We start from the raw sequence: 27,013 nt of genomic DNA, 5'->3' as shown, positions 1-27,013 counted from the left end.
TTTCCTTCTTTAGCTCTCCCCTCTGTAGCCATTGCCAATTGTCATCGCTGGCTAGTTCTTTAGTCTGTCTCATGTATTGTCCGTGCATTGGTTTGTTGTGCCAGTCCTCTGTTCTTTCTGTCTTTCTCCTGTCTCTGTATATTTCTGGGTCTTTCGTCTACTTTTATTAGTCCTTCTTCCCATGCACTCTTTAGCCACTCGTCTTCACTGGTTTTTAGATATTGCCCCAGTGCTCTGTTTTCGATGTTAACGCAGTCCTCTATCTTAGTAGTCCTCTTTATTATTATTATTATTATTATTATTATTATTATTATATTATTATTATTATTATTATTATTATTATTAATTATTATTATTATGTTTCATAAATTTTCCGTTAGCTCTACACAATTCTTTCTTTCATGGTTTTTAAATTGACCATTTCTTTTGTAATAACACAAATCAGCAAACAATTATATACAACACAACAGATAAAAGAATTAGCGTTATTAAAAATAATGCAAGTGAAAAGAGAATCCAAGTATGAATAAAACATAAAGAACAACTAACATAAAATTTGGAAAATAATAATAAAACGAATTATATACAGTCCGGAAATGTAATTCTTCTTTAGAGGTACTATTGGGATGTCAGTGGAAAAAGTAATGGGTTCCCTCTGTCACACAAGAAATTTATCTATAAAAGAAACGAAAAGAAAAACATTACTTGTACCTGATTTTTCACGTAATAGGATGGCTAAAAACTAAAAAAGGATTATTGTTCATGTGTTAACTGCCCTAATGAAAGCGACAGAAATTTTATATAGAGTGCAACGGATTTTGTCACGAATCGATTGGAATGAATGACACAGTTGACTAAGGCAAACATTATCAAGCCTCAGAGGCAAGAGCGCGAGTGCGCAAGTTGACCTAGCTGCTGGTCGAGAGTCATGTGATCGTGATTAAAAAAATGCGAACATGTGTGTCTATTCGTTCGCCAAACAAAATGAGACCGCAGGCGAAGAGCGGCTATTCTAAATCAGGAACTTTTTGAGTGATCTTTGAAGGGGGGGGGGGGGGGGTGGGGGGGGGGGGGGGGGGGGGTCCTAGAGATAGCACAGAAGATCCATCCAGAAAGGTAATAGTGATAAAGACTTTGTCAAACAATTGTACCTTTTACAGATGCCCCGAGAGAAGCTGAAGTGCAGTTGAAAACATTTTTCTTTTTCTCTCCATGTCATAATTATTCTATTCCATTTTATTGTGTGCGTATCCATTTTGGTTTCTTTCCTCAGATGGATTCGAATGTCGCTACATAAAACGAAACTTCTGACAGACACTTTTACCTCTTAGAAAATAGAAATAGTGATTGAACTGATGAGTTTTTATGGAATGGTGCCTCTGTCATTTAAGAGTGGAGATGTTGGTGTCCGTCGCTTAGTGGAAGGGGCTGCTAGAGGAAAGAAAGTGGTGAGCTATTGAAGGGAACAAAACTTTCAAAGATGTAGAAAGTTTTGTCAATTTGTTAATAATTGGCCACTTTGTCGACGATTTTAAGATTCGTGTTTCTGGTGATTGTGAGGCCCCTGATGTTGCTCCCACCCCCTTTCTCTTTTTCCCAGGTCCCAGGGACTAATGTTGCAATGTCCTGAAAGTCGTGGCAACCTCGATGGGAGAGTCTTGCTGACCTGGAATTACCTGTACGCCCACGCCCACTTACGCCGTTCCAGTCGTCTCGCCAACAGAAACAATCGACAGGGGTTACTTGACCACAACAATGTTAAAAGAATAATATATTATTTGGAGATTTCATCGATGCTTCCACAACAGTTGTTGGGACTAAGTTGTTAGCTTGGAATTCTTCTATTTTCTTGATATCCGTATAGTTTCTACTTTACAAATAATTCAATGTATGTAATTTATCCCCATAATGAACCAGTCTATAGCTCATTTGTTAGATCTAAATCTATTCAGGGCGGGAATACAAATAGACAATCGGTTTTGTTTGACCTGTTTCGACACTATTTGCCTTCTATTTGCTGCAGCAAGAGATGAGAGTTGCCAAGTAACTATTTCCCATAATAGAAATAATGCTCTACTCTTGCTATAGTAAATCTTGCCACGGGTCTTCACACTTGTATGAAAAGAGGCAAGCCGTAGCGCAAATGCAGTCTTGCAACCACGGGGACAGCTCCATATCCTGCTGACGGAATTACATGAACGATGGACGAACATTTCTTTCTAGTCTGAGTCAGGAATAATACTCGTGGTCTGAGTAACCTTCGTTTCCTTATGGCCATCGCGCAAAACAAAAAACGAACAAGAAATCGGGTTACAAGGGACACTGGACATTACGCAAGGTGCTAACTGTATCTTTTAAAGGCCTTTCATAGAATTTTATGTGGCGCTAGATGGCATTGCGTCATAAAGGATATCACGCACAACCTTAGCCAGGTGTCAGTACTTGAATTTTGCTTCTCTGATCAGAGGTACAGTTAGTATAAAGGGTCGGTCTCTCTCTCCCTCTCTCTCTCCATGGTGGCGGCAGCGAGGGCTGAGGAGGGAGTACATTGAGTGACCTCGAGACCTATGCAATGATCGGTCAAGACATACATGAAAAGCAGGGTTGAACTGTGCATATATAGTTCAATTTACTCGTGCATTCCAATTACGAGTACACTATAATAGTCAAAGTAATACTTTAACTTATGTTTATATTTCCGTATATGTATTCTTATATGTCCACAAATAAAGGTATAAGCTGAGTAAAGGACATCGAGTCGAAAGATCTTGCAGAAACGCCGTTGTTTATCTTTCCTTCGTGGCTTATACCTTTATTTATGGATTTATCACGTTCCAAACTTTCATGATTCAGTTATACTTATAAGTCCACGTCAGGGAGAAACTTAGCAAATGATAATTTATGAAAAAGGTACATTCATAATAACACTTGTATACTTATGAACTTATAAAATACAAACATCTAATTATAAAAAGATACGAAGCGATTGATTTTGCAGTTAGAGGTTGAATGTGGCATCAGGAGGAAAGAAAGACCTTATAAGTGTCTTCTGGAGCCATTCATTCAAAGCGAAAATTTTTCCTAGAAAAACGGTTAAATAGACTTTTGTGGCATTATAAAAAAAAAAAAAATTGTGCCCCCCCCACCCACCCACAGCGAACCAGAAAATCTTATGAGACGGAACCACATTGGAAATGGGCCCCTTCATGGAGAGGAAAAGTTAGTGTGACAAAGGTCAAGTGCTGGAACAAAGGAGGTCATTCAGCGCTCAAAATAATGTTAAAACAATTGTTAGGAGAGGGTCGAAAGTATGATGGGAGGAAGAGAATATGAACGGAGTTATAATAAAAGGTTGCAGCTATGGGCTGAAGAGACATGCAAAGAACCTGAAGTAATGCCTACAGTGCACCTTGTGAGGTGCACTGATGGCACTCCCTCCCTAGGGGCATGTTAACAAGCGAAGAAAGAAGAAGGCAACACCGTAAACCTGAACAAGCCAAACCACAGGCCAAGGTCGGCAGTAGATGCTTTCGCGAGAGGATCTTGGGTCTCGCTCCAAATGGTCTCAATTCTTTGTATTAATTAATCACAGCAATTTTGTGATCTTATATCTTTCCATTTTCATCCACAGAAAATCTAGAGAGGAATGGCGAGGCATAAAGGCAAACCTGATAATTATGTGCATCCTCACCAGGGTTCCTCATCGTATGCAGCGGTTTTTGACGTCATATGACCAGGTTGAAAATTTTTCCTACTGTCAGCTAGGTCGCGAGTGGGCTTGTCATCTCTCTCTCTCTCTCTCTCTCTCTCTCTCCTCTCTTCTCTCTCTCTCTCTCTCTCTTCTTCCAGTAAGTCACAAACTCCGGCTATGTATGTATACAACAGCATCAGTCATTTACATTTTGCCTCAATTTCTTCATCTACTTGGGCTTTACCTTTTCATTCCACTGTTCTGTTTATTGAGAGAGAGAGAGAGAGAGAGAGAGAGAGAGAGAGAGAGAGAGAGAGAGAGAGTTGCCAGCTCAAACTTAGAAGATCTTAGTCAGTTGAAAACTTGTAGCCGTGATGTGCAGAAGTGCGGAGCGGAAGCGTTTCCTTCCATAGGGGTCCCCTCCCTGTTTACAGCCTTAATCTTAGCACAGACATTTATTAACCTCTACAAAAGCGATAAGGATTTTAAGAATGCACGATGACATCGTCTTTTCTGCTAGTGTCACTCCTCTTGCTACCAGCAGCGTCTGGACTGTCTGAGTCCGATTTCACTTCCGAGTCTTCGGCTTGCGCCAGCGACTACTCATGTGAGGCTTCTTCAAATACCTCGGAAAGCAGCGTACCAAAGTGCATCATCTACAGTGATTGTTGTTACGATGCTCCCACTTACGATAGGGCCAAACAGATTCAGAACCTGGGAAAACGTCAGTGCATAGGTGGAACTTACATGTTTAACACCTGCCCTGAAGAGTGGGAGAATACCAACGTAGAATCGTTATGCAGGAACCATTCACCTCTGGATATCGCTGACAGCAGACACCCAGTTCTACATCTGCCAGTTACCAGTAAAATTACGAATTTTACTTATTCCAATTACTACTGCGCTTTGTGTCATTCCGATGCTGTTAATATAAAGGTGTGGAATTCCGAAATGCAGTGTTTCTTCACTAGTAATAACAAAACGTCAGAGGAAAATACTAATAATACTAATATGCTACAAGATTTGTTGAACCTTCGAAAAGACAGAATAACCCTTCGAGAAGGTACAGACGATGAAAAATCGTTAAAGCTCATAAAGTCTAGTCTAAAGTTTAACAAAGAAAGGAAAAAGTGGCTGATAACGAATTCAAACAAAAGTAACATCATCATGGAATGTTCCTTTAATTTAATCCTTAACAAAGTTCGTCCATCAAATAAGTGCAGTTCCTCCATAAGCAGTTGCGCTGCGAACTGGACTAACAAAGAAGTGGAAAATCTTTGTCTCTCCCTTTCAGCTCCTGTTGACTACTACAGCAACTACAAAATAGTTCACAACAGTAGTGGGACCGTGTATGCTAAAACGAACGTTAAACCAATTACATACAGAAATATCTTCTGCGCGGAGTGCAATTACAACCCAATTGAAAGTCCTTGCTTAGTGTTTGATCAGAAGGATACAAGAGACGAATTTGTCCCAATTCCTCCATTAACAGTTCTGCTTCATGTTCCTGAACACATTCACAGGATAAATCTACAGGCAAATGCAAACTGCAAAAATAATGAAACTTTCATTCATTTGCATAATACTAAAGACATTTGCATACTTTGCCAAACTGTAAGGGAGCGAACTTCAAGGTGGTCCAGTTACTCGGGAAAACAACGAGAAAAATGTTTTCGATCAAAACACAACTTTATTATACGAAGATGACACCAACATATCCTGTGACGAGTTTTTTCCATGGAAAGATAGTTTTCTACCAAGCACACGTAATCTGACGACAGAAGGAACCTCTGAGGGTCTCCATAAAAAATATAACAAAAGTAAGGTAGGAATAACTCGTATCAATGAGTGTCTGACAAAGTCACGTTATATTACGATATTGGTCATTTCTCTTGTGTGTCTCACCCTTTCCATCATAAGTATATCACTTCATCTAATGGCGTTCGCGTTCGTGAAAAGTCTGAGAAACCTTCCTGGGATGAACTTAGCCACTCTTTGCTGTTTTCTGCTGATGGGATATATTGCGTTCATCAGCTCAGACAGGGAACCCAAAACGACCCCGTGCTACTTGGTAGCATCCGCTATTTACTTTTGTTTTATTGGGTCCTTTTGCTGGATGAATGTGATAGCTTTTGATACTTGGCTGACTTTCAGAACAGGCACTACAGTTGTCAGGTCGCTGGAGACCTGGAGACTTTACAGAAGATATTCTCTCGTCAGTTGGTCATTGTCGGTCTTTGCTGTGGCTTCGCTGATCGCTGTCGACAACCTTAAGCTACCAGGAATACCCAAGTCTTTGCTACCCAAACTAGGAGAAAATTGGTGTTGGTTTGGAGAAAGGTTATCATTACTACTATTCTTCGTCGCGCCTATGATGGCATCTAGCATTTTCACATTAGTCTTTTTCATCAAGACGTCACGTCTCATATCTAGAGATCATCAAGAACTAAGCAGGATTCCGGGAATCCAAAGAAACAGGAACTTATTTAAAACTTACAGAAGGCTCGCAGTTTCAATGGGGCTTACTTGGGTGACTGCTGTGGTGGCTAGTTTTGTGGAAATCCCATTTGTGTGGTATATTTTTACATTTTTGAATGGTTTGCAAGGAGTTTTCATTTTCGCCACATTCACCTGCCAAAAAAGAGTGTGGGAGAATATCGTGAAGGTTTGGAAACGAAAGAATACTGACGTAGATCACGGAGGAACCTGGCCTAGAAGAAATACTTCCTTAAGCAGGCATCAACAAAGGCGCTTGGAACTACTGCACGTTTCTACATCCTATGATCTGGCACACCCTCCAGCTCCAGTGACTGGAGTCCATCCACAGCAGCAGTTGACACCAAGCAAGAAACTTCATGCAAATACAATATATTATTTTCATGGTACGTGGAAAAAATGTTGAACTATATATATATATATATATTATATATATATATAATATATATATATATATATATATATATATATAAACATGTACATGTAGATACCTGCACACACACACACACATATATATATATATATATGTGTGTGTGCGCGTTGGAATCAGTGGATATATGATGTGTACGTATAAGCAGATGTATCATAGTGGAAAAATGAAATACAGGCTATAAATCCTGACTGTTTGGGTTTTTTTTGTTGTTGTAAGACATCCTAAATAGGAATGATACAAAGCAATACAAATTTATGTTACGTAGGGTGGGGTAAAGGTACAATCAGACATAGAGACAGCTGAAAAAAGGTATCTGCGTGCGCACACACAATATATATATACTCATATACATACATACATACATATATATATATATATATATATATATCTATATATATATATATATCATCATATATATATATATATATATATATATATATATATATATATTCTTATAATGTAAGTTTTGTAATGCAATTATAATTTTGGTAATATGATTAATTCACCTCAGAACCTGTGTATCATGTTGTGAAATGTATGTTTTTGTGTTCAGATTCCCACATATAAAGATAACATGTTAAGTAGTGTAACTTTTCATTTTTAAACATACATAAGGCGGAGAGAGGAAAAAGTAACGTAAGACAGAGAGAGGGAGTGGGAGCTAATAAACCTCTGGAGAGGGTTGTTATTTACATCTTGAGAATGCCTTAGATAAGCTTATTTTTTTATCGTTCCAAGTGGTCCTGTAACGAAACAAGGGGGCCTTGTTCATAGACATACGCGAACGCAGCCAAAGATGCCCCTACTCGATATCCCTATAGAGATTACATAATATGTTTTCGTCTCGGACTTGTACACTCACCCACCTCCATTCACCCTGATACGCATATTTACGCATATAAAACTATTCATTCGCTTTTGAGACGTAGCTGCGTGCATCGCTCTCAAATATCTCTCGCTCGCTCATTCGCAAGACTGTTTCATTAACTTAATGTAACTCACATTTATATATGAGCTGGTCACTCAGTAATGTATGCGTTGTTTGTGGAATCTGAGCATAGTGTTATTAATATTATTTTTGTGAAGATGCCCACAAAAGTGTTGAAGATGTTGAAGATTGTAACAGGCCTTTATTTTTGAGTGAGAAGTTGCAACTGCGTATGAAGGTATTTTACAAATATTTTGAAGTGGACTTCAAGGTTTTATTTTACAGTGTTTGGATAAAATTATAATTTATTATACATTTTTCTTTTGCTTTGTTTTTTTGACATGTCCATTTTATACGCTTAATGTTTGTACTTTCAATGCTATAATTAATTTCATATTATGCATTATGTTTATTTCATTGTCTTTATTTTGTTCAATTAGTTTGAATAATTTTTTATTGCATAACTGTTGGAATCTAACACTTGTGAATTAATTTGAATTTAATTAAATTTCATTTAAAATTTAATTATTGCTTTATAATTTAATTTAATTAATTTTCTTGATAAATTTTGATTTAATTTTCCTTAATAATTAATTCAAGAATTAATTAAACTTTTGTTTTCAAGTAATAACAATTTCCCTGAGATTATGAATTTCACTTATAAATTTTGAATTTAGAAATAAACTTTTGTATTTAAAATTTATATGAACATTTTATTACACCACCGGTATTATATTTTATTTTCGTTAGGTAGAAATATAGAGTGGTAATTGTGCCGTTTCCCTCAAATGAATCAGAATCAGGGAAATACTTAGATTTGAAATTGCAGGAGTGATGCCCTTTGAATAAGATTACCTCACATCTATTTTAATGAACTTAGACTGATTGTTTTCTTGACTGTTCAGTTCTACAAGGGATCACTGTTACCTTTAGAGTATTCAGTCGTTTAGTATTTGTGATGAAGGATCAGGTGTCTGGCTGTAGTGAGGTAAGAAATAACCAAGTACTTGATCAAACTGCGCCCAGGTACAAAGGGTGTCCCAGACCCAGGAATAAAAGGGTATATTGCGCTAACAATTACAAATGTAAGTGTAATAACCAGATACTTGACAATTTGGGTTAACAAATATTAAGTGTATTAGGTGTCCAGACCCAGATCTTTGGCTACTTCCCCCAAGTATTAACGGTGTCCAGATCCAGATAATCTTTGGCCACTTCGTCACAATATATATATATATATATAATGTAGGTAGGAGCAGACACTCAAACAACAGGCAAATTGGCATAACGGAAAGGCAATGTTTTTTTTCTTTTATCCTTTTAATAAGCGACGTTTCGTATCTCTTGATACATCTTCCAGACTGAAAAAGCAATGAGCATAAACAGTAATTGTGTACAAACAGTAAGCGGTATACACATTATATACTTGTTAACACTATGTTAAAAGACAATAAAAAAGAAGAGGCAACTATTTAAATAAATTATATATATATATATATATATATATATATATATATATATATATATATATATATATATATATGTATATTCATTAATAATACAGATAAATTACATATCTGTAAATAGAACCAACGACCTAAGGGGTCATTGGTGAATTAGTAGCGTCCTACGTGACCATGTGAAACTGGACCACGCTGTGCAATGCTTGCAGTAGCCTGGTTTGCATTTGGACATATCATCATTTCCGTAGTTTGTAAACAGCTCACAACACCTTCCATGGGAAGCGGTTGACCTGTTAACCCGCAGCGGAAACTCATGACTTCCGAGCCGGCAGACTACGTATTCATTTTATATGTAAATCGCTGAGATAGCTAGTGTTCCGCTATCGACACGATGCTCATATATTGTTAGTTCTCTTCTAGTTACTCAATGGATCGGTTGTCTGACCAAACCATCTCTCTACTCCAGAGATGGAGCTAAGAAATAAAGCTGTTAAGTTTAAACATCATCCGTTTGAGTCATCTCCCTTATTCTAAAGAAGAACCAACTAGATATCTGTAGACGAGAAGAGAAGTAGAACACACAATGCTTACGAATAACAGTCGTAAGAAAAGACATACAATCTGTCGCTGTCTAACACCATTATACTAAGTGGACAAGCGGGAGATAAGAAAATGGTGGCAGCTCAAATCTACATATACAAGAACCATATACGTCTACCAAAAAAATATATCATCGAATCCCAGCTATAAATTAATAATAAACTGTGGAAACAGGATCTTCAATCAACATGCAACTGTAAACATCCTATGAATACGAAGATATGTCCTTCATCGAGACGAAGTCGAGCATCAACATCGACGTTTAAGTGAACATATCTCCAAGAATCAAAACCGGACGCGAAGCAGCATCGGACATCAACGGGAAGGAAGAAACCATCATAGAAAACAATGCGCGATCACAAGCAAGGACGTAGAGATTAGGTCAAGAGGAAGCAACGCTAAGAGATGAGAGATAGAAGGCTGTGACGGTCCATCACGACATCGACGGCTTCCTGCGACGTGAGAGAGAGAGAGAGGCTGTGACGTCATCGGAACGTCAACATTCTTTCCGCATATATACCAAAGCTAAGTACATTCTTTATCCATTCAGGTTTTTTCAGTGAAGTGTTGTACATCAAGAGTCGTTCGTACAGTATTCCTGGGGTGAGTTATCCAATCTTAATCTGAATTCATTACAGGAATCAATCTTCAACTACGAGTTCTCGCCCGCAGATTCCTTTTTTTCTCGTTGTTGCTAATCGCTTTTTCTTCCAGGAGTTCTCCGGAAAATATCTTTATCAAATTATCTGTATTAATATTATCTTTTTTGGGGATCCTATTATTGCAACACATTTTATTTTATATTGCATATGCGTTTACGTAGTGGTCGTGTGTACTCTTATAGATATTTTGAAAGGATCGCAAGAAATCGTAGTGATAAGAAAAAAGTAAAACTTAACATGGCAACTACTGTGGCTGGTTCTTCCACACCGGGTAACCCCAATGTAGTCACACTCGTCAGTGCTAGGTCAGCAATAGTCCCTTTTCAAGGTCGGGTCAATGGGTTCCTGCCTCAAAACGTTGAGTCATGGATCTCATCTGTAGACGCTCATTTAAATGCAAAATGCATCACAGACCCATCTGTACAATTACAGGAAGCCAAAAGCTTCATAGACTTTGCTAAAGGAGACGCAAGTGCATATCTGAGGGGAGTCTCTTTCCAAGAGGCGGTTACATGGGACGATTTCAAAGTTAGGTTACGTGCTGTATATGGCGGTGAAGAGGCTTTAGACGTAGTGCTGGCTTTAAGGAACATCCTTAACCAAGCCTCTATGACTCAGCTTAATGTTGTAGAACGGGCGGCGGTAATCGCCGACCAGCTAAATGAATATCAAGTTAATTTAAGTAACTCCGCATGGGTTACAAGATCCAGTATCGCCGTGAAAGATTTCATACGTTTGATTTATCTCACGTGTATGACAGTCATGTTGCCTGAAGCTTTAGTGCGGTGTTTTGACATAAAGCTACAGCCCAACAGTACGGAACTAGATGTGTATAAACAGATCAAAAAACACATGTCTAAATGTACTGACCTTGATCCCTTGTTTACTCAAGTTTTTGCAAAAAATGAGGATAAGCCACAACAAGTAAACGTGGTCAATAATAATCAAGCTGCAGGGATGATTTGTTATAACTGTAAAAGACCAGGTCACATGATTTCAGACTGTCGGACGCGTTTTTGTACAATTCATAACAGTTCCACTCATTCATATAATCGGTGCTTCTCGCGGAATCAACAGCAGAATCCCAAAAACACGCAAACAGTTGCCAATGCAAACAAAAAGAAGAATCCTCAGTACTTTAAAAAGAAGCAGGCGAACAGTAATGCTGTTCAACAGCAGAAACAAACAAATCGTGCTTCAAGTAACTCTGTTCCTGGGCCGTCTAGCCAGAACCTCGCAAGGTCAGACGAATTTTTTCAAGAGTGTGCAAAGCAAAGCACATACACGTAGTAAGCTCCAGGGGGGGAGAGGACGATGTTGGGTCCATTCATATCAACATCTTTTGTATCAAATAACCAATTTATTCATTTACCAGATCATTGTGAGGCAATCGATTTTCCTATGAAATACACGGCCGAATCCAAAAAATGAGTGCAGGTTCCCGTAGATTTGCAACAAATTCACGCAATAATAAGTCAAGATGAGTTACGCCAACCTTACATGCAGTAAATTTAGATCATAAGTCATTTACATTATTCTTTGATTCTGGTAGTCCACGTAATATCATGGATTTGCGGACTCACCATTTATTGTTTTCAAACCCTATAGAGAAAGTCCAGAGTAAGGCTCTCGGGTATAGGAAATAATTAATTAAATGTGGTAGGAGTACTCATGTTCAGTACAAGGTCGGTAAGCGCACGTTTTCCGATACCTTTATCGTTGTACAAAACATTGATATGTATCCCGCTGTAATTATAGGATACCCGTCTATGGGCACTCAAAACATTACCTTAGCCCCTGCAAAACACGGCGTGTATATCAAAGGAAAATTCTATAAGTCTTCTAACACCTTAAAATTAGTTTTAGATAACAAGGAGACAACCAATAGAATAGTAACGTACGTTGAAGAACCAATCACTTGTCTCATGACTCAAAAAATAATCCATGCGACCCAACAGAATTCTCGCTCACCTGTAATATCAGCTTGCACGCAAACTCTCGAGCCGAACGTAACTTCGAACATATTAGTGCGTGTAAAGAAAACCTTGCCGGGATCTGAAATGTTAATCCTTTCCGCACTCTGAAAACTCACGGATTTCTCCCCCCCCCGTCACACAAGCCATTTATACAGTTGGCTCACAACAACAATGTAACATCGAAGTCTGTAATCATTTGAATACCACTTTAGTAATTCACAAAAATCAACATATCTTGGATGTGGAAGTTTATAAACATCGCATTCTTACCGTAGCCGAGATCAATCACGCTCAATCAGTTGCGGATGAATCCCTTTTGCAATCTATAAAAAATAAAATCAATAAAGACATTCAAGAAGAAGAAATTCAGCAGAAATTTCTTGATCTTTTAACTAAATATCATTATGTTTTTCCACTACGGATGGATCCTTAGGAAAAATGGATGTCATAGAACACCAAATAAGGTTAAAAGACAAAGCAGAAAGTTATCTATGTAACCTTCCTACAGACTCCCTATGAAATTCCAGAATGAGATAAATGAGGAAGTAGGTAAAATGCTACAGGAAGGAGTCATTAGGAAATCAAACAGCACTTATAATTTTCCGTTAATAGTTGTACCGAAAAAAGATTGAACTTGGCGTATCTGCGTAGACTTCCGTCGCTTAAATGAGGAAACGATCCCTGACTGATTCCCAGTGCCATGTACTGACGATATTCTATCTTTACTAGGTCAGAACAAATATTTTACCAGTCTGGACTTACTCAAGGGTTTCCACCAGATACCGTTGGAAAAGGAGAGTATCCCATACACTGCCTTCAGCACAGCCAGGGGACATTATGAATTTTTGTGTATGCCTTTTGGTTTACGTTGTGCTCCCATAACTTTTACTAGAATGATCAACATCGTGTTCGGAGACTTGTTAGGGGATATCCTACATGCCTATATGGACGACCTTGTAATCTTTTCTAATACCTTAGAAGAACATCTACGTAAATTAGAGCTAGTGCTACAAAGACTAAGGCAGCATAACCTAAGGGTAAAGATAAGTAAGTGTGAATTTTTCAAAACAGAACTAGTCTATTTAGGTTTCACGGTGTCTAGTCAAGGTCTTAAAGTAGTCCACGATAAGGTATCGGCTATCCGTAACTTTCCGATACCTACTAACGTCAAGGGAATACAGCAATTTCTAGGATGTAGTGGGTACTATAGGCGTTTTATACGCAACTACTCAATCATAGCTGCTCCCCTAACCGATCTTATAAAGAAGGGCGTAGATTTCATATGGTCTGAGAAACATCAACAGGCGTTTGATACATTGAAAGATGAACTGTGTAGTTCCCCTATCTTAAAATTTCCTGACTTCGGTAAGGAATTCTTTATTGCAACAGACGCCTCAGACCTAGGAGTAGGTGGGGTATTGCTTCAGCAATATGACAAACAGTTTTTCCCTATAGCTTTTTATTCACGTAAACTGAGACCTTCCGAAAGTAAATATGCAGTAATAGACAAGGAAGGGCTCGCTATTGTTATTCGCTAGTGCATTTTAAGTTCATAATATACGGTTATCTCGTCAAGGTTCTCACTGATCATAAGCCCCTAACCGACTTCTTTAAAGGCTTTAGTCACAGCCCCAAACGAACTCGGTGGCGTATGATCATCCAGGACTTTGGCGCGAGGATCGGCTATTTACCTGGGAAAGCAAATATCATTGCTGACGCATTATCACGCAACCCCGCGTCATCTTGTACGGAACCATTAGCTGAATTAATAGATATATCAACATCCATGCCTATTGTTAAAACTATATCTGAACAGGAAGATCTGGGCTGGAGTGCTGAACTATTACAGACGGAACAAAGAAAAGATCAGCAATTAGAAAAAATCATAAACGCTTTAAACGGAAATCCTAAGGAAAAGGAATATATAAAGTATAAGCAGCAGAATTATATAATCAAGGATAATATCCTGTGTAGATCCGTGACGAGGAAAACCCGCAACACACCACAGCTGAATAGCGACCAGGTGGTGGTACCGATCTCACTTATACCCACTGTCTTAAATTGGTTGCATGCAAATCCATTGCATGGTCACCCGGGTTTCTCCATCATGTCACAGAAAGCCAAATCCTTATTTTATTGGCATACGGTGCTTACAGATATAAAAAAGCACATAGCTAATTGTTGCACTTGTCAAGAACACAAGGGTCACACGAAGACTGTCAGCCTAGGGGCTTATCCCGTGCCCAATCAACCCTTTGAAAGAGTACACTTAGATTTATTAACAGGGTTTTACGGTTCAGACAGAGGAAATAAGCACCTCTTAGTAATCATAGATGCCTTGACTCGATATACCGAACTGATAGCGCTTTAAAACTAAAACCACAGTCGAGTGCTCTAGGAAGTTTTACGAGTGCTACATTTGTAAACATGGAATTCCACACATGAATATCCGACTGACTCTGGCGGAGAATTCAATAATCACTTCCTTAACTCATTGTGTGAATTCCTTTGCATAAAGAAAATCAATACCATGATCTACCACCCAGAGTCTAACAGGCTAGTGGAAAGAGCAAATCGTAAGGTTTTAAACATTTTAAGGGTCACTTTAGGGGGGATGGACCCCAACTGGGACATTGCCATACCTGCGGTACTATGCACTCTTAATCACTCATATCATGTATCTATTAAAATGTCGCCGAACGAGGCACTGTACGGTACCCCAACTAGAACGCCTTTCCATGTATTAACGCCTACAACCAATTTATCAAATCCTCTAAAGGATGTTATGGATGCAAGCATAAGTCGATATAATATACTTCGTAAGAATCTAGAAGAATCACAAATCATAATGAAAAGAAATCATGATAAAATAGCTAAGCCAACTAAAACATATGCCGTGGGCGATAAGGTATACATACAAGTATACATATGCAAAGGAATAAACTACAAACTGACACCTAAGTTTGAAGACCCGTTTAACATTTTAGAAATATTAACGGCCAATAGATCTAGGGTTCAAAATGTATCCCAACCCACTGATATGAGAATCGTTCCATTGGTACATATCAGAAATTAAAAAGAAGGGTAGATGGAAGTGGGGGAAATTTTTGTATCTATGAAACTTGTATAATAACTTATATATATATATATATATAGTATATATATATATATATATATATATATATATATATATATATATATATATATACTTAGATATATATATCTATATCTATATATATATATATATATATATATATATATATATATATATATATATATATATATATATATATATATATATATATATATATATATATATAATATATATCTATATTATCATATATATCATATATATATATATATATATATATATATATAGATATATATATCTATATATATATATATATATATATATATATATATATATATATATATATATATATATATATATATATTATTTGTTATGTAACATTTTTCTTTAACATGAGTTATTACATATATTTTACTCATTGCAGGTTTCCAAAATGAATCTGTTATTGTTAGGAGTGATATTGTTCGTTCGGACATCTTTGTCGTGTGGGAAGAGCGCTAAAACAAAAAAATTAGATTTTACTCATGGCACTATTGTAGAAAGAACAGAAGACGTTTTCATTACCGCAAGCAATATAGTCATAGAAGTTGATATGCAGGCGATCTTTCTTCCTGAGGATGACGTCATAAGAGAATTGAGTTTTTGCAACATAAAACTGAATTAGCTTTGTCCGAACTGCGTAGCCAGTTATCCTCAATCAATCAAATAATGAGTTTGGTGAACGAACATTTCTAGTAATATCGATCAGATTTATGGAAGTACAACACTTGCTGGCTACGTTAGCTTATTTATAGTTCGAGAAAATAGATCATATCCGTACCAAATATCACCATTTTATTGAGAAATCAAAGGACTATGTAGAAGCTATTACGCTAGCAACAAAGGGTGTTTTATCCCCTCATCTTATGCCTATTAAAGATCTGACTTTAACTTTGGAGAACGGACGGGAGAAACTAGGTTATATTCCTTTGTTAGACACCCATAAGATAGAGTTTTATTATAGCTTAATATCGGTAAGCGTTGAAAATTACAGGATCATGATTACCATTCCCTTTGATTCTTCTGATGCCTGGCAAGCATACAAAATAGCACCGTTCCCAACTTTCATGACGAATAACTCAAGTCCAGTAATATCCAATTTGACGGGACACGTATTGATTTCCCCTGATAGGGAATCATATACAGTCATTAAAGACTTAGATAAATTCACTCACTGTTCAGAAGCCATGAATAATAAAGTTTGTACAGCTGACTCTTTTGAATTCCATCCTATATCAATGGATTCATGTGAGTTAGGCATAGTGCTAAACGGTTCTCTCTCCCATACACACGAAGGTTGTCAGAAAAAACTTTATCCTTTTGACGGTAATAAGTTCAATTACAGACTGAACAACGCTCATGGATCCGATACGACAAGGAAGGCTTTGAAGTGGCATGTCCAGACGGGACCACGGCCCACTCCCAGGTCTTTGTCGCAGCCGACAGATGTACCGGGACGTCTACGAACTACACGGTTTGTGGGGTTAACACTATAATCCGTGAACATGCATTTTTTGCCAACTTTACGTGGGCGACTACAGTTATCCCATCACTACCTCTCCCATACAACGCGAAGGTGGCTCATCGTTTGACGCAATTGGCTGAGATGGACCACACGTCACCGACTTATGCAGGAGGAGAAAATCTTCGTTTCTACGTGCTGCTAGCCGTGTTTTGTGTTACGGTAATGATTATTATCGCCGTTAACATCTTTGCTTGGCGTAGATTGAGGCGAACACAGATGGATCTTCAAAGGAACGTTCTGCCGCGTCCAGACGACACTCCTGTTGCGTTAAAAGTTTACTTTCAGAGCCATCTGAAACTGGCCATTTCACCTGACTCCGAGGAAAATTGTCTGAAATTGTGTTATGTGTGAAAAGCGGTCTGTATGTTGGCAATATGTAGGACAAGAGACTCCAAGCCTTTGCATTTATATTTATTTTTTTAAACAGTTAAAAGTATCTTTCGGGCACCTAATAAAATATTGAAGCCCTATATATTAATCTGTTGGTGCGTGTACGTACCAGGAATCTATATCTTGTGCACAATCATATGTTATCTTTATATCTTTACAAAGAGTAACAAATACTCTTGAACAGTTATCCATGATCATGGTATGTATCTTTACAGGGTAACAACTATTCTTAATCGGGTTACCTATTACTATAATCTTCATGTATACATGTTAACCTTTTAATTTTTTGGGTACCTAATAATCATTATTTACATTATACCATATATATATCAAACATGGATCTATATTTTCCATGCATTTTTCTTTATTTATGAATATGTCCAAAAAGTGTATGAAAAAAACCTTTTATGCACTTAATCACTTGTTTATTATTATGACTAAATATATGTTACGGGCACACTCCTAATAAAACCATGTTTAACGCAACTTTTGTTATTCAAGGCTTGAATGGTAGCTGTCCGAGCCTAATGTAATAATTACATTAATAATACAGATAAATTACATATCTGTAAATAGAACCCACGACCTAAGGGGTCATTGGTGAATTAGGAGCGTCCTACGTGCTTGCAGTAGCCTGGTTTGCATTTGGACATATCATCATTTCCGTAGTTTGTAAACAGCTCACAACACCTTCCATGGGAAGCGGTTGACCTGTTAACCCGCAGCGGAAACTCATGACTTCCGAGCCGGCGGACTACGTATTCATTTTATATGTAAATCGCTGAGATAGCTAGTGTTCCGCTATCGACACGATGCTCATATATTGTTAGTTCTCTTCTAGTTACTCAACGGATCGGTTGTCTGACCAAACCATCTCTCTACTCCAGTGATGGAGCTAAGAAATAAAGCTGTTAAGTTTAAACATCATCCGTTTGAGTCATCTCCCTTATTCTAAAGAAGAACCAACTAGATATCTGTAGACGAGAAGAGAAGTAGAACCCACAATGCTTACGAATAACAGTCGTAAGAAAAGACATACAATCTGTCGCTGTCTAACACCATATACTAAGTGGACAAGCGGGAGATAATATATATATATATATTATATATATATATATATATATATTATATATAGTCTATATATTATATATATATATATATATATATATATATATATATGTATATATATATATATATATACACACACACACACACACACACACACATATATATATATATATATATATATATATATATATATATATATATATATATATATATATATAAGATAGAGAGAGAGAGAGAGAGAGAGGCCAGGGCCTACACAAAAAGAAAAAGACACCTACCCACACCGGTAGTGTAATGCATACTGACAGAAAAAACCAATGCAAGTGCCCCGTAGGGGTGTAGTGTCTTCAGTGCACCTCATGCAGTGTACTGTAGGCATTACTTAAGGTTCTCTGAAGCGTCCCATCGGCCCCTAGCTGCGACCCATTCATTCCTTATTCTGTACCTCTGTTCATATTCTCTTTCTTCCATCTTACTTTCCACCCTCTCCTGACAATTGTTTCATAGTGCAACTGCTTTGAGGGTTTCCTCCTGTTACACATTTAAAATCTTTCGACTTCAAATTCCCTTTCAGCGCTGAATGCCCTCATATGTCCCAGCGTTTGGTCGTAGGCCAAAATTCTATGTATTAAATCCAATTCCAAGCGCCTCACTGGCGTGGTTGGTATGGTCTTTACCTGCCACCTCGGTGGCCGCGAGTTCGATTCTCGACCATTCCATTGAGGGGTCAGAGATGTGTATTTCTGGTGATAGAAGTTCACTCTCGACGTGGTTCGGAAGTCACGTAAAGCCGTTGTCCCGTTGCTGAATAACCACTGGTTCAATGCAACGTAAAAACGCCATACAACCAAATGAATCCAATTTCAAAGCAAGGGGGGTGGGGGGAGAGGGGTGAATATAAACAATGAGGTTCCAGCAGGTACTTTGAGCGATGAACAACTGGGTAGAAATTGATTGGTGATTAAGGGTAGGGGCAGTTAATTTGATTATAATAGATTCGAGTGTGGTTAACTCTTCTGCATATCGGGTTCTCCCTGTGAGTCTTACAAATTTTGCTGTGATTTCTTACATTGGACTGCTCAGGATTAGATAATCGACAGCCCGTTCTAAAACTAGTAACTCCCTGATGAGAGAGGACTTTTTGCAGCCTCCTGGTACATCCGATATAATCCCAAGAACACATTTAGGACAACATATGTTTGTAAATAACGACGGAAGTAAACAGGGGGCTAATCCTGTCCTTGACATGGAAAAGAGAACCAAGGGGTCGTGGGTTTATTGGGATTAACTCAAGATTAAGAGCGTTCAATTGTCCGTTGAATAGCCTGATATATTTTTTCCGACATCTATTTTCATGTAAAAAACTAAATCGTGCATACAAACATAACTTGAGGGCACTATGGACTAAACGGTAGGGGGGGGGGGGGTTAAGTTTCAAATGAAGCAATTTGTTGAGAGCTCTATGGAAAATCGCTGGTGGGTAATAATTATTCTTAAAATAATCAGCGAGGATAATCACTTCAGCATGAAACGAGGACCAGTTCGAGGTCAGGTTAATGGCTCTGTGAAGTAGTGGACAAGGAATTCATTTTAGAATTGTAAAAACACGAAATATAAAAATTCGTGCCAAGGCCAGTAAAAGTGGTCTTCCTATAAGTACCTGTATGGAAGCCAATTTCACCCTTAGTTACCTTTATATCAAGGAAGGTGAGAGAAAAATGGGTTTCAAGTTCAATAGTAAATTTAATGTTCTGGTATTGTGCATTTAAATGTTCCTAAAACGATTCAGCATGGTAGTCATATCTTAAGGGGGCAAAAGCATCATCAATGTACCATTTATATTTTTTAATATTTTTTATTTTGTAAATTTCATAATTCTTGAGTCTTTGTAACATTTTTATATATTACAATTGCGTTTTTCAGCTTTGAAAAAGAGGCTGTGTCCTCGAAACGTCAGCATCTATAATAAACGGACAAATACTATTTCATGACGTCTCCTTCAGCTCCTTGTTTTATGTTGGTTGGTAGCAACGCTTCCCATGTCCATATGTATATATTTATATGATATATTAGATTATATTATATGATATTCTATATATATATATATAATATATATATATATATATATTATATATACTATATATAGGACTGGTAAAAATATAAATATATATATTTTATATATATATATTATATATATATATATATATCATTATATATCGATATATATATATATGTGACTGGTAAAATATATATATATATATATATATATATATATATATATATATATATATATATATATATATATATATATATATGACTGGTAAAAAGGTTCTTTTCCAACAGAATGCCATTTAATAAAAGGAGCCCATAAAAACGCCAAAATAGAGAGAAAATACTATATTTCAAAGACTACTGTCTCTCTCTTCGGGAAGAGGAATGAGAAAAGTTACAGAAAAGTCCTTTTTTAGCCAATCTGTGCATGGAAATCTTTGAAACTACAGTAATAAATGCAATAAAACCTAAAAACATGCGGTGGATGAGAAATGTAGATGATATTCTAACATTTTGGGATAACAGATGGGGCAATTTCAATTAATTCATTTCAAAATTAAACACATTAGTGCCCAGCATCAAATTTAAAGTTGATTGGAAAACAGACAACAAATTTTCTTTTCTTGACGATGTTTTGATAATTAGAGACACGACAGAATACAAATTTACCATATACAGAAAACCAACGTTCTCACTTCCATACATTCACTACTTTAGTACTGGTAATTCCGTTGTGGACCTCTTCTTGGAGCGTTTATTAATAAACGCTCCCAGAAAAGGTCCATTGGAGGACGAAATTGTTGGGCATTTTCTGACACATACCTTTTTCATTTTCCTATGTGGAATACAATGGAATTCACTACTTTAGCTATTCTTAAGGGCCTTACAAATTTGTTCCCTAGATTTCCTGGAAAAAGAATTTGAACTGATTCGTAAGCAGCTTTCGCCTTAAAGGTATCCTGACCATATAACTGAGAAAGCAATTCACAAAGCAAACGTAATTTTCTACCGACCCCCTCAAGACAAGACCAGAGAGACACCCAACAATAAAATAAAAATTCCACACCTGGACAGGATAAGAGGTCCAAAAAAAGACATCCCCCCAAGGACATAGGCGTTTACGAAATCCCATGCATGGACTGTGACCAATCTTACATCGGTTTTACAGGAAAATCACTTCCCCAGAGATTAATACAACATAAACGGTCAGTTGGGTATGGAACAGAACTCAGCTACTTTCATAATTACAGAATAAACTGGAATTTGTCACGTATAATTTATAGCAGCAACAGTCGGTACAAGAGTCAGATGATAGAATCGGCCTTAATTAAACAAACAGGTAATGAACATCTCAAAGGGCGCATGTGATTCAGATGTCTTTTATACAGTTTTCTTCAACCAACGCTTAAGAGGATTAAAGAAGGATTATCAGTGGGAGTGACCTAAATTGGCTTAACTGTGGGTGGATCTCTTGGTATAAATACCACCTTTTCTGTAACTTTTGTCATTCATTACCTGAAAAGAGAGACAGCAGTCTCTGAAAAATAGATTTTCTCTCTATATTTTGGCGTTTTTAAGGGCTAATTTTTATTATATATATATATATATATATATATATATATATATATATATATATATATATATATATATATATATATGTATGTATGTATATATATCACATAATTTATAATCCAGCACACTAACAAACTGCCTGAACATTGCAGGAAACGATGAGGCATCGGAGAAAAAGTGACGAAGATTGAGGCCAGATTGCAACCGTTGCGTTAGTGCAGACATTCACTATACCTAACAAGACATGGTGCAGTTGTATTGGAAACAACTTTCGCATGTAGAAGAAGAAGAAGAAGAAGAAGAAGAAGAAGAAGAAGACGAAGAAGAAGAAGAAGACGACGATGATGATGATGAAAAGATCGTCGACAACACAATTGATTGTCGGCTGTTTGTTATTAACTACTTATCTTTATGAAACTGTGGACACTCCATTACATGTAGCAATTAGATTAACCTTTGCACATTAGCTTTTTTTATAATAAACTAAAAATAATACTTTATTTTCCAGAATAACAATAAGGAACTATTTTGTAGTTTTTGAAGTTTTTATTTTAAAAATACATTTTATAATTTTTCAGGTTCAATGATTGTCATATTAAATCCGTGTTTTTAATGCTGACAAATTAGCTAACTGAAAAAACTGAACAGGTTGCAAGGTACCGTTTACCGTGTCAGCTACCCAGCCATGCAGCGTCAGAAATTTCCTACTTTGTGCCTTCACATGAACAGCAGCAGCTGCTGGTGCAGTGTTTGAAGGTCTCGACAGTATTTGAAGAAGGCTTCAGCACTAACTTTATTTCAATCTCTTTGAAAGGAACCCACACACCACAACAGGAAATATTAGAAATAAAGAGTAACATCTTATCGCACAGTCACATTTGGTTAAGAAACACGCCACGAACATGACATCTCAGCTTGAACAAAATAAATATAGAAGAAAGACTAAATCTGCAAAATACAGATATTTGAAATAGGAGAAAAACCTGAAAATGTATTGCACACAGTAACCAAGAATACAAAAGTAAAGTGTGTGAGTTTCTGAGGCTATCATTATAAGAAGGCAACGTGTTACCCAAATATTCTAGTTTGGTTACGTTTGTTTATCTATCTAGCAATATACATATATATATATATATATATATATATATATATATATATATATATATATATATATATATTATATTTATTTATATATGATACCTGTAGTAGGGGTGTAAGAATACTACCACCGTAGGTCTTGCGTGTCGGAAAAGTCGACTAAAATGGCAGCTGCTGACGTGCAGTCTTACTTTTTAGTCAAAGGCGAGGTCCACCGCCAATAACTGTGGCTAATGACAGCAAGGCCATACGGTCGTAGAAACCCCTTTGCCAAACAATAAACATATCTGATGTTGTATGGAACAAGGCGCATCAGACAACCAACCCCTTAATGTAGGGATAACGGTGGGAAAGAAGATGAAATATATATATATATATATATATATATATATATATATATATATATATATATATATATATATAAATAAATATAAATATATATATATATATATATATATATATATATATATATATATATATTATATATATATATATATATTATATATTGCTACTTTCAAAACGCATATATCCCCTCTTAGACTGTATAAAATGTTATGTAGAATTGTGCAACATTTTTCAGATTCCTAGCTAGCTTAGAATTAGGATGTTTAAAATGTGTGTTCAGATTTCGCATAACATAATGTAAAAGAATATATAACGTAGTATGAAAAGAGAGAGAGATTTTCTTTGTCCGTTCGAAGCTAGTGTTGTTTCCCTATTATGTCAACACCTTGCGATAAGAGACCCCAAAGTTTCTGCTTTGCTTTCCTAATCTATCAACACGTTTGATTAGAGACCTCGAGGTCTTTGCTGTGTTTTGGTAATTCTGTCATCACGTATGATAGGGACTTTTGCTCAATTTCTGTCTTGATCGGGTAAGTGTCTTTGTTGAACTGGTACGAACATGAATGCATACTCGTCTCGTACGCGTATGTCTTTGCTGAAAACCACGTGCAGATTTCACATTTTATCTGTAAAGTTGCGTCAGATTTCGAAGCTTCTAGAAAGAATTATTACTCAAAACGTTTTGTGTCATCTCCACTGTCCAGCTTACTTAAGGAAGAGAATTCATTCGGGCTTAATTCCTCAAACCGTTCACTTCTCTCTCTCTCTCTCTCTGCCTCGCCATAATTGATATTAACGTAACGTAAAATGGTCACTCGTAACTTGCAGATTTCAGATTTGATATTTCTTAGAGTTTATTTAGTGTTATCTAGTACTTTTTGTGGAATCTGAACAAACATTGTGTGTAACGGCGCCTATTTTTGTGAATTGGTGAATTTTTTTGAAGAAAGAAGTTGGTATACCAAGGTAAAGTGTGTTATGTTTTTATTAGTTGCAACTAATAACTAATAGTCAGTGGTTTGGTAAAAACTAATAACTATTAGTTACGATGGTTTAGAGAACTAATAACCATTAGTACTACTTACATTTTTACACATTGCCAATTTTTGTTTTGTGTTTGTTTCATTTGAAGTGATTTTTATGTTTTGTGCATTTATCCATTTTCTTATTGAAGTGTGTGTTTTTATTTTATATTCTGTGAGATTAATACTTTTTGCAATTTTGGTATTTTCCACATTTTTCTGTGCTTTCATTTGTATTCACAATTTAATTGCCTTAGTTATTTTCATTACTTAATCGTTGCACATTTAATTAAATTTAATACTTGTGAATTAATTGGCAGTTACTTAGAATTCTTTTTAAGTTTTATTGTTGTTTAGTACTTGTGAATTAATTTCCGAATTTCAATTATTGCCTAACACTTTTGAATTTGATTAAATTAATTTTCTTGAATTTTGTGATAAATTAATTTTGATTTAATTTTACTGAATTGATTCAAGTATTAATTAAACTTTACTTTGTTTTCAAGTAACAGTAATTTTCCCTGATATTGTGAATTTCACTTATAAATTTTTAGTTTAATAATAAATTTTTTATTTAAAATTTTTATAAGTGTTTTCTTTATTTTACACCAGTATTTAATTATGATTATATTGATGTTAGGTAGAAACATAGAGTGGTAATTGATCTGTTTTCCTTCAATTAACTTGAAGTGACTTAGAACCAGGGAAGTACTTAGACTTCTGAAATCAGGGAAATACTTAGACTTTTAAAGTTGTTGATGGAGTGATGCCCTTTGATTAATTTGATTACTTACAAGATTACCTCGCACCTGTTTTGATGGACTTAGTCTGATTTTCTGCAATACTGGTAAGTTGTTAAGGGATCACTGTTGCCTTTAGAGTATTCAGTCGTTTAGTACCTGTGATGAGGGTTCAGGTGTTTGGCTGTTGTGAGGTAACAATTAATGAATGGTAAGTGTAATAACCAGATACTTGGCACTTTGTCACAATATATATATATATATATATATATATATATATATAGATATATATATATATATATATATATATATATAGTACTATATATAATTAATGTTCATGAAGACTGGACAGTAGGTTACAATCCATACAAATTTTATGCTCTGACTCACAAATCTATAAAATTTATAGACTGTTGACCTTGTAGGGGGGTAATGCCATCAGTACACCTCATTCGGTGCAATGTAGGCATTACTTAAGGTTCTTTGCAGCGTCCCTTCGGCCCCTAGCTGCAACTACTTTCATTCCTTTTACTGTACCTCCGTTCATATTCTCTGTCTTCCAACTTACTGTCCACCCTCTCCTAACAATTGTTTCGTAGTGCAACTGCGAGATTTTCCTCCTGTAACACCTTTCAAACATTTTACTGTCAATTTCCGTTTCAGGGCTGAATGGCCTTAGTTGCCTAGTGGTTGGAATAATGCCAAAAATCTATATAAATCAAAATACAGACCGTTGAGTGCTCTCGGAAGCGGTATGCTCAGGTCCTGTTGATTTTGTCATATATTTAAAAAATTTGGTGTCTGCTGCGAAGCTTGGTAATTAAAACTGCAATGGTTTGCTATGTATATTTTCAACGACTACGTTCTCGTCACAAGTTGCATGCGTATTTTTTGTAGATTTGAGAGCAAAAGTACTGTGATATATACTTTGCTGTAATGCGAGTTAAAAAAAAAAAAAACAGACAGGGCTGCAATTTAGTATGTTTGATGATTGGATGGTGGTGATCAACATTTGGAATGATAATCTGGCCCTTTCATGCTAAAAGGTTGGGGACCCCTGCCCTAAGACAAACATCATTGGTCAGAAAGGTAATGACCCTCTTCGCACTGTTAAGCCTGAAAATAATAAAATGCAAAAAACAACTATATGGTCACCCTCCTATCAAAATATATCCCTAATACTACCAGTATAAACCATAAACCAAGCGTGAGCCAAAAAGTTATTTGCTAAGCACCCAACTACATGTAACAAATTCACCTTTCGAAAAAAAAGAGGCAGTCGCCAAAAGACTTAATTTATTTACAAGGCGAACTTCATGGAGGAATTACACGGGAAAAATGAACACGAATACACCACAAAAAGAAGTTTGGGGTACAAGAAGCAAAATAAAACGAATCCCTGTCAAGGTGAACCACCCACCAACCAATCATGAAGAGATACTGACCTATGACCCATTAGAAATGGCAGAAATAATGGCTGAAGCCTTTGGGAAAAACTTGTGTGTGACGATAGAATTAGAAGATGAAAATGAAATTATTAAATTTATTGAGGACTCAAAAAACAAAGATGACTTTAAGGAAAACAGCAAGTTATTCTCAATGGCTGAGCTGGAAGACTGTATCAGAGAACTACTGGTGAAAGTGCAACAGGGCTACATTAAACAGACAACCAGTTTATATAAAAAAAAAGCCTTTCCAAAGAGAAACGACACCAATAGTTAGTTGGAAATATGTAAAGTACTCCAAAATATGAGGAAAGGTTTAATCTGTCCATGCTTAACACCTGGTAAACCTGGTGAAAAACCGTAATTCTACAGACCAA

At 36.4% G+C, this 27,013-nt stretch overlaps 3 protein-coding genes across 4 annotated transcripts in view; 2 read left to right on the top strand and 1 right to left on the bottom strand.

Annotated features, from left to right (window-relative positions):
• The window catches only part of LOC135200072 (uncharacterized), a 58,281-nt gene extending 35,119 nt beyond the window's left edge, over nt 1-23,162 (top strand). The window contains exons 1-2 of one of the 2 annotated variants that reach the window (XR_010311199.1): nt 4,084-5,516; nt 22,139-23,162. The gene's annotated coding sequence lies outside the window, so the exon portion shown is untranslated. Of the gene's footprint in view, nt 1-4,083; nt 5,517-22,138 lie in introns of those variants that run through there. The other variant, XR_010311198.1, reaches the window with a different exon arrangement.
• Nucleotides 1-27,013, bottom strand: part of LOC135200074 (DNA repair protein Rev1-like) — a 690,203-nt gene that overhangs the window by 223,984 nt on the left and 439,206 nt on the right. The gene's annotated exons all lie outside the window — the stretch shown is intronic.
• On the top strand, nt 5,525-6,593 carry LOC135199597 (G-protein coupled receptor Mth2-like). Its single transcript, XM_064227752.1, has one exon. The coding sequence runs from the start codon at nt 5,628-5,630 to the stop codon at nt 6,591-6,593; it is 966 nt and encodes a 321-aa protein (XP_064083822.1). The 5' UTR covers nt 5,525-5,627.

This window comes from Macrobrachium nipponense, chromosome 26 (genome assembly GCF_015104395.2).
Source record: "Macrobrachium nipponense isolate FS-2020 chromosome 26, ASM1510439v2, whole genome shotgun sequence".
Lineage (NCBI taxonomy): Eukaryota > Metazoa > Arthropoda > Malacostraca > Decapoda > Palaemonidae > Macrobrachium > Macrobrachium nipponense.
Note: the sequence above shows the minus strand (reverse complement) of the source record. Positions and strands in the feature narration are given on the sequence as shown.

Coding starts and splice junctions, on each gene's coding strand:
- LOC135199597 (XM_064227752.1), top strand. CDS start 5,628: ATGGCGTTCGCGTTCGTGAAAAGTCTGAGAAACCTTCCTGGGATGAAC.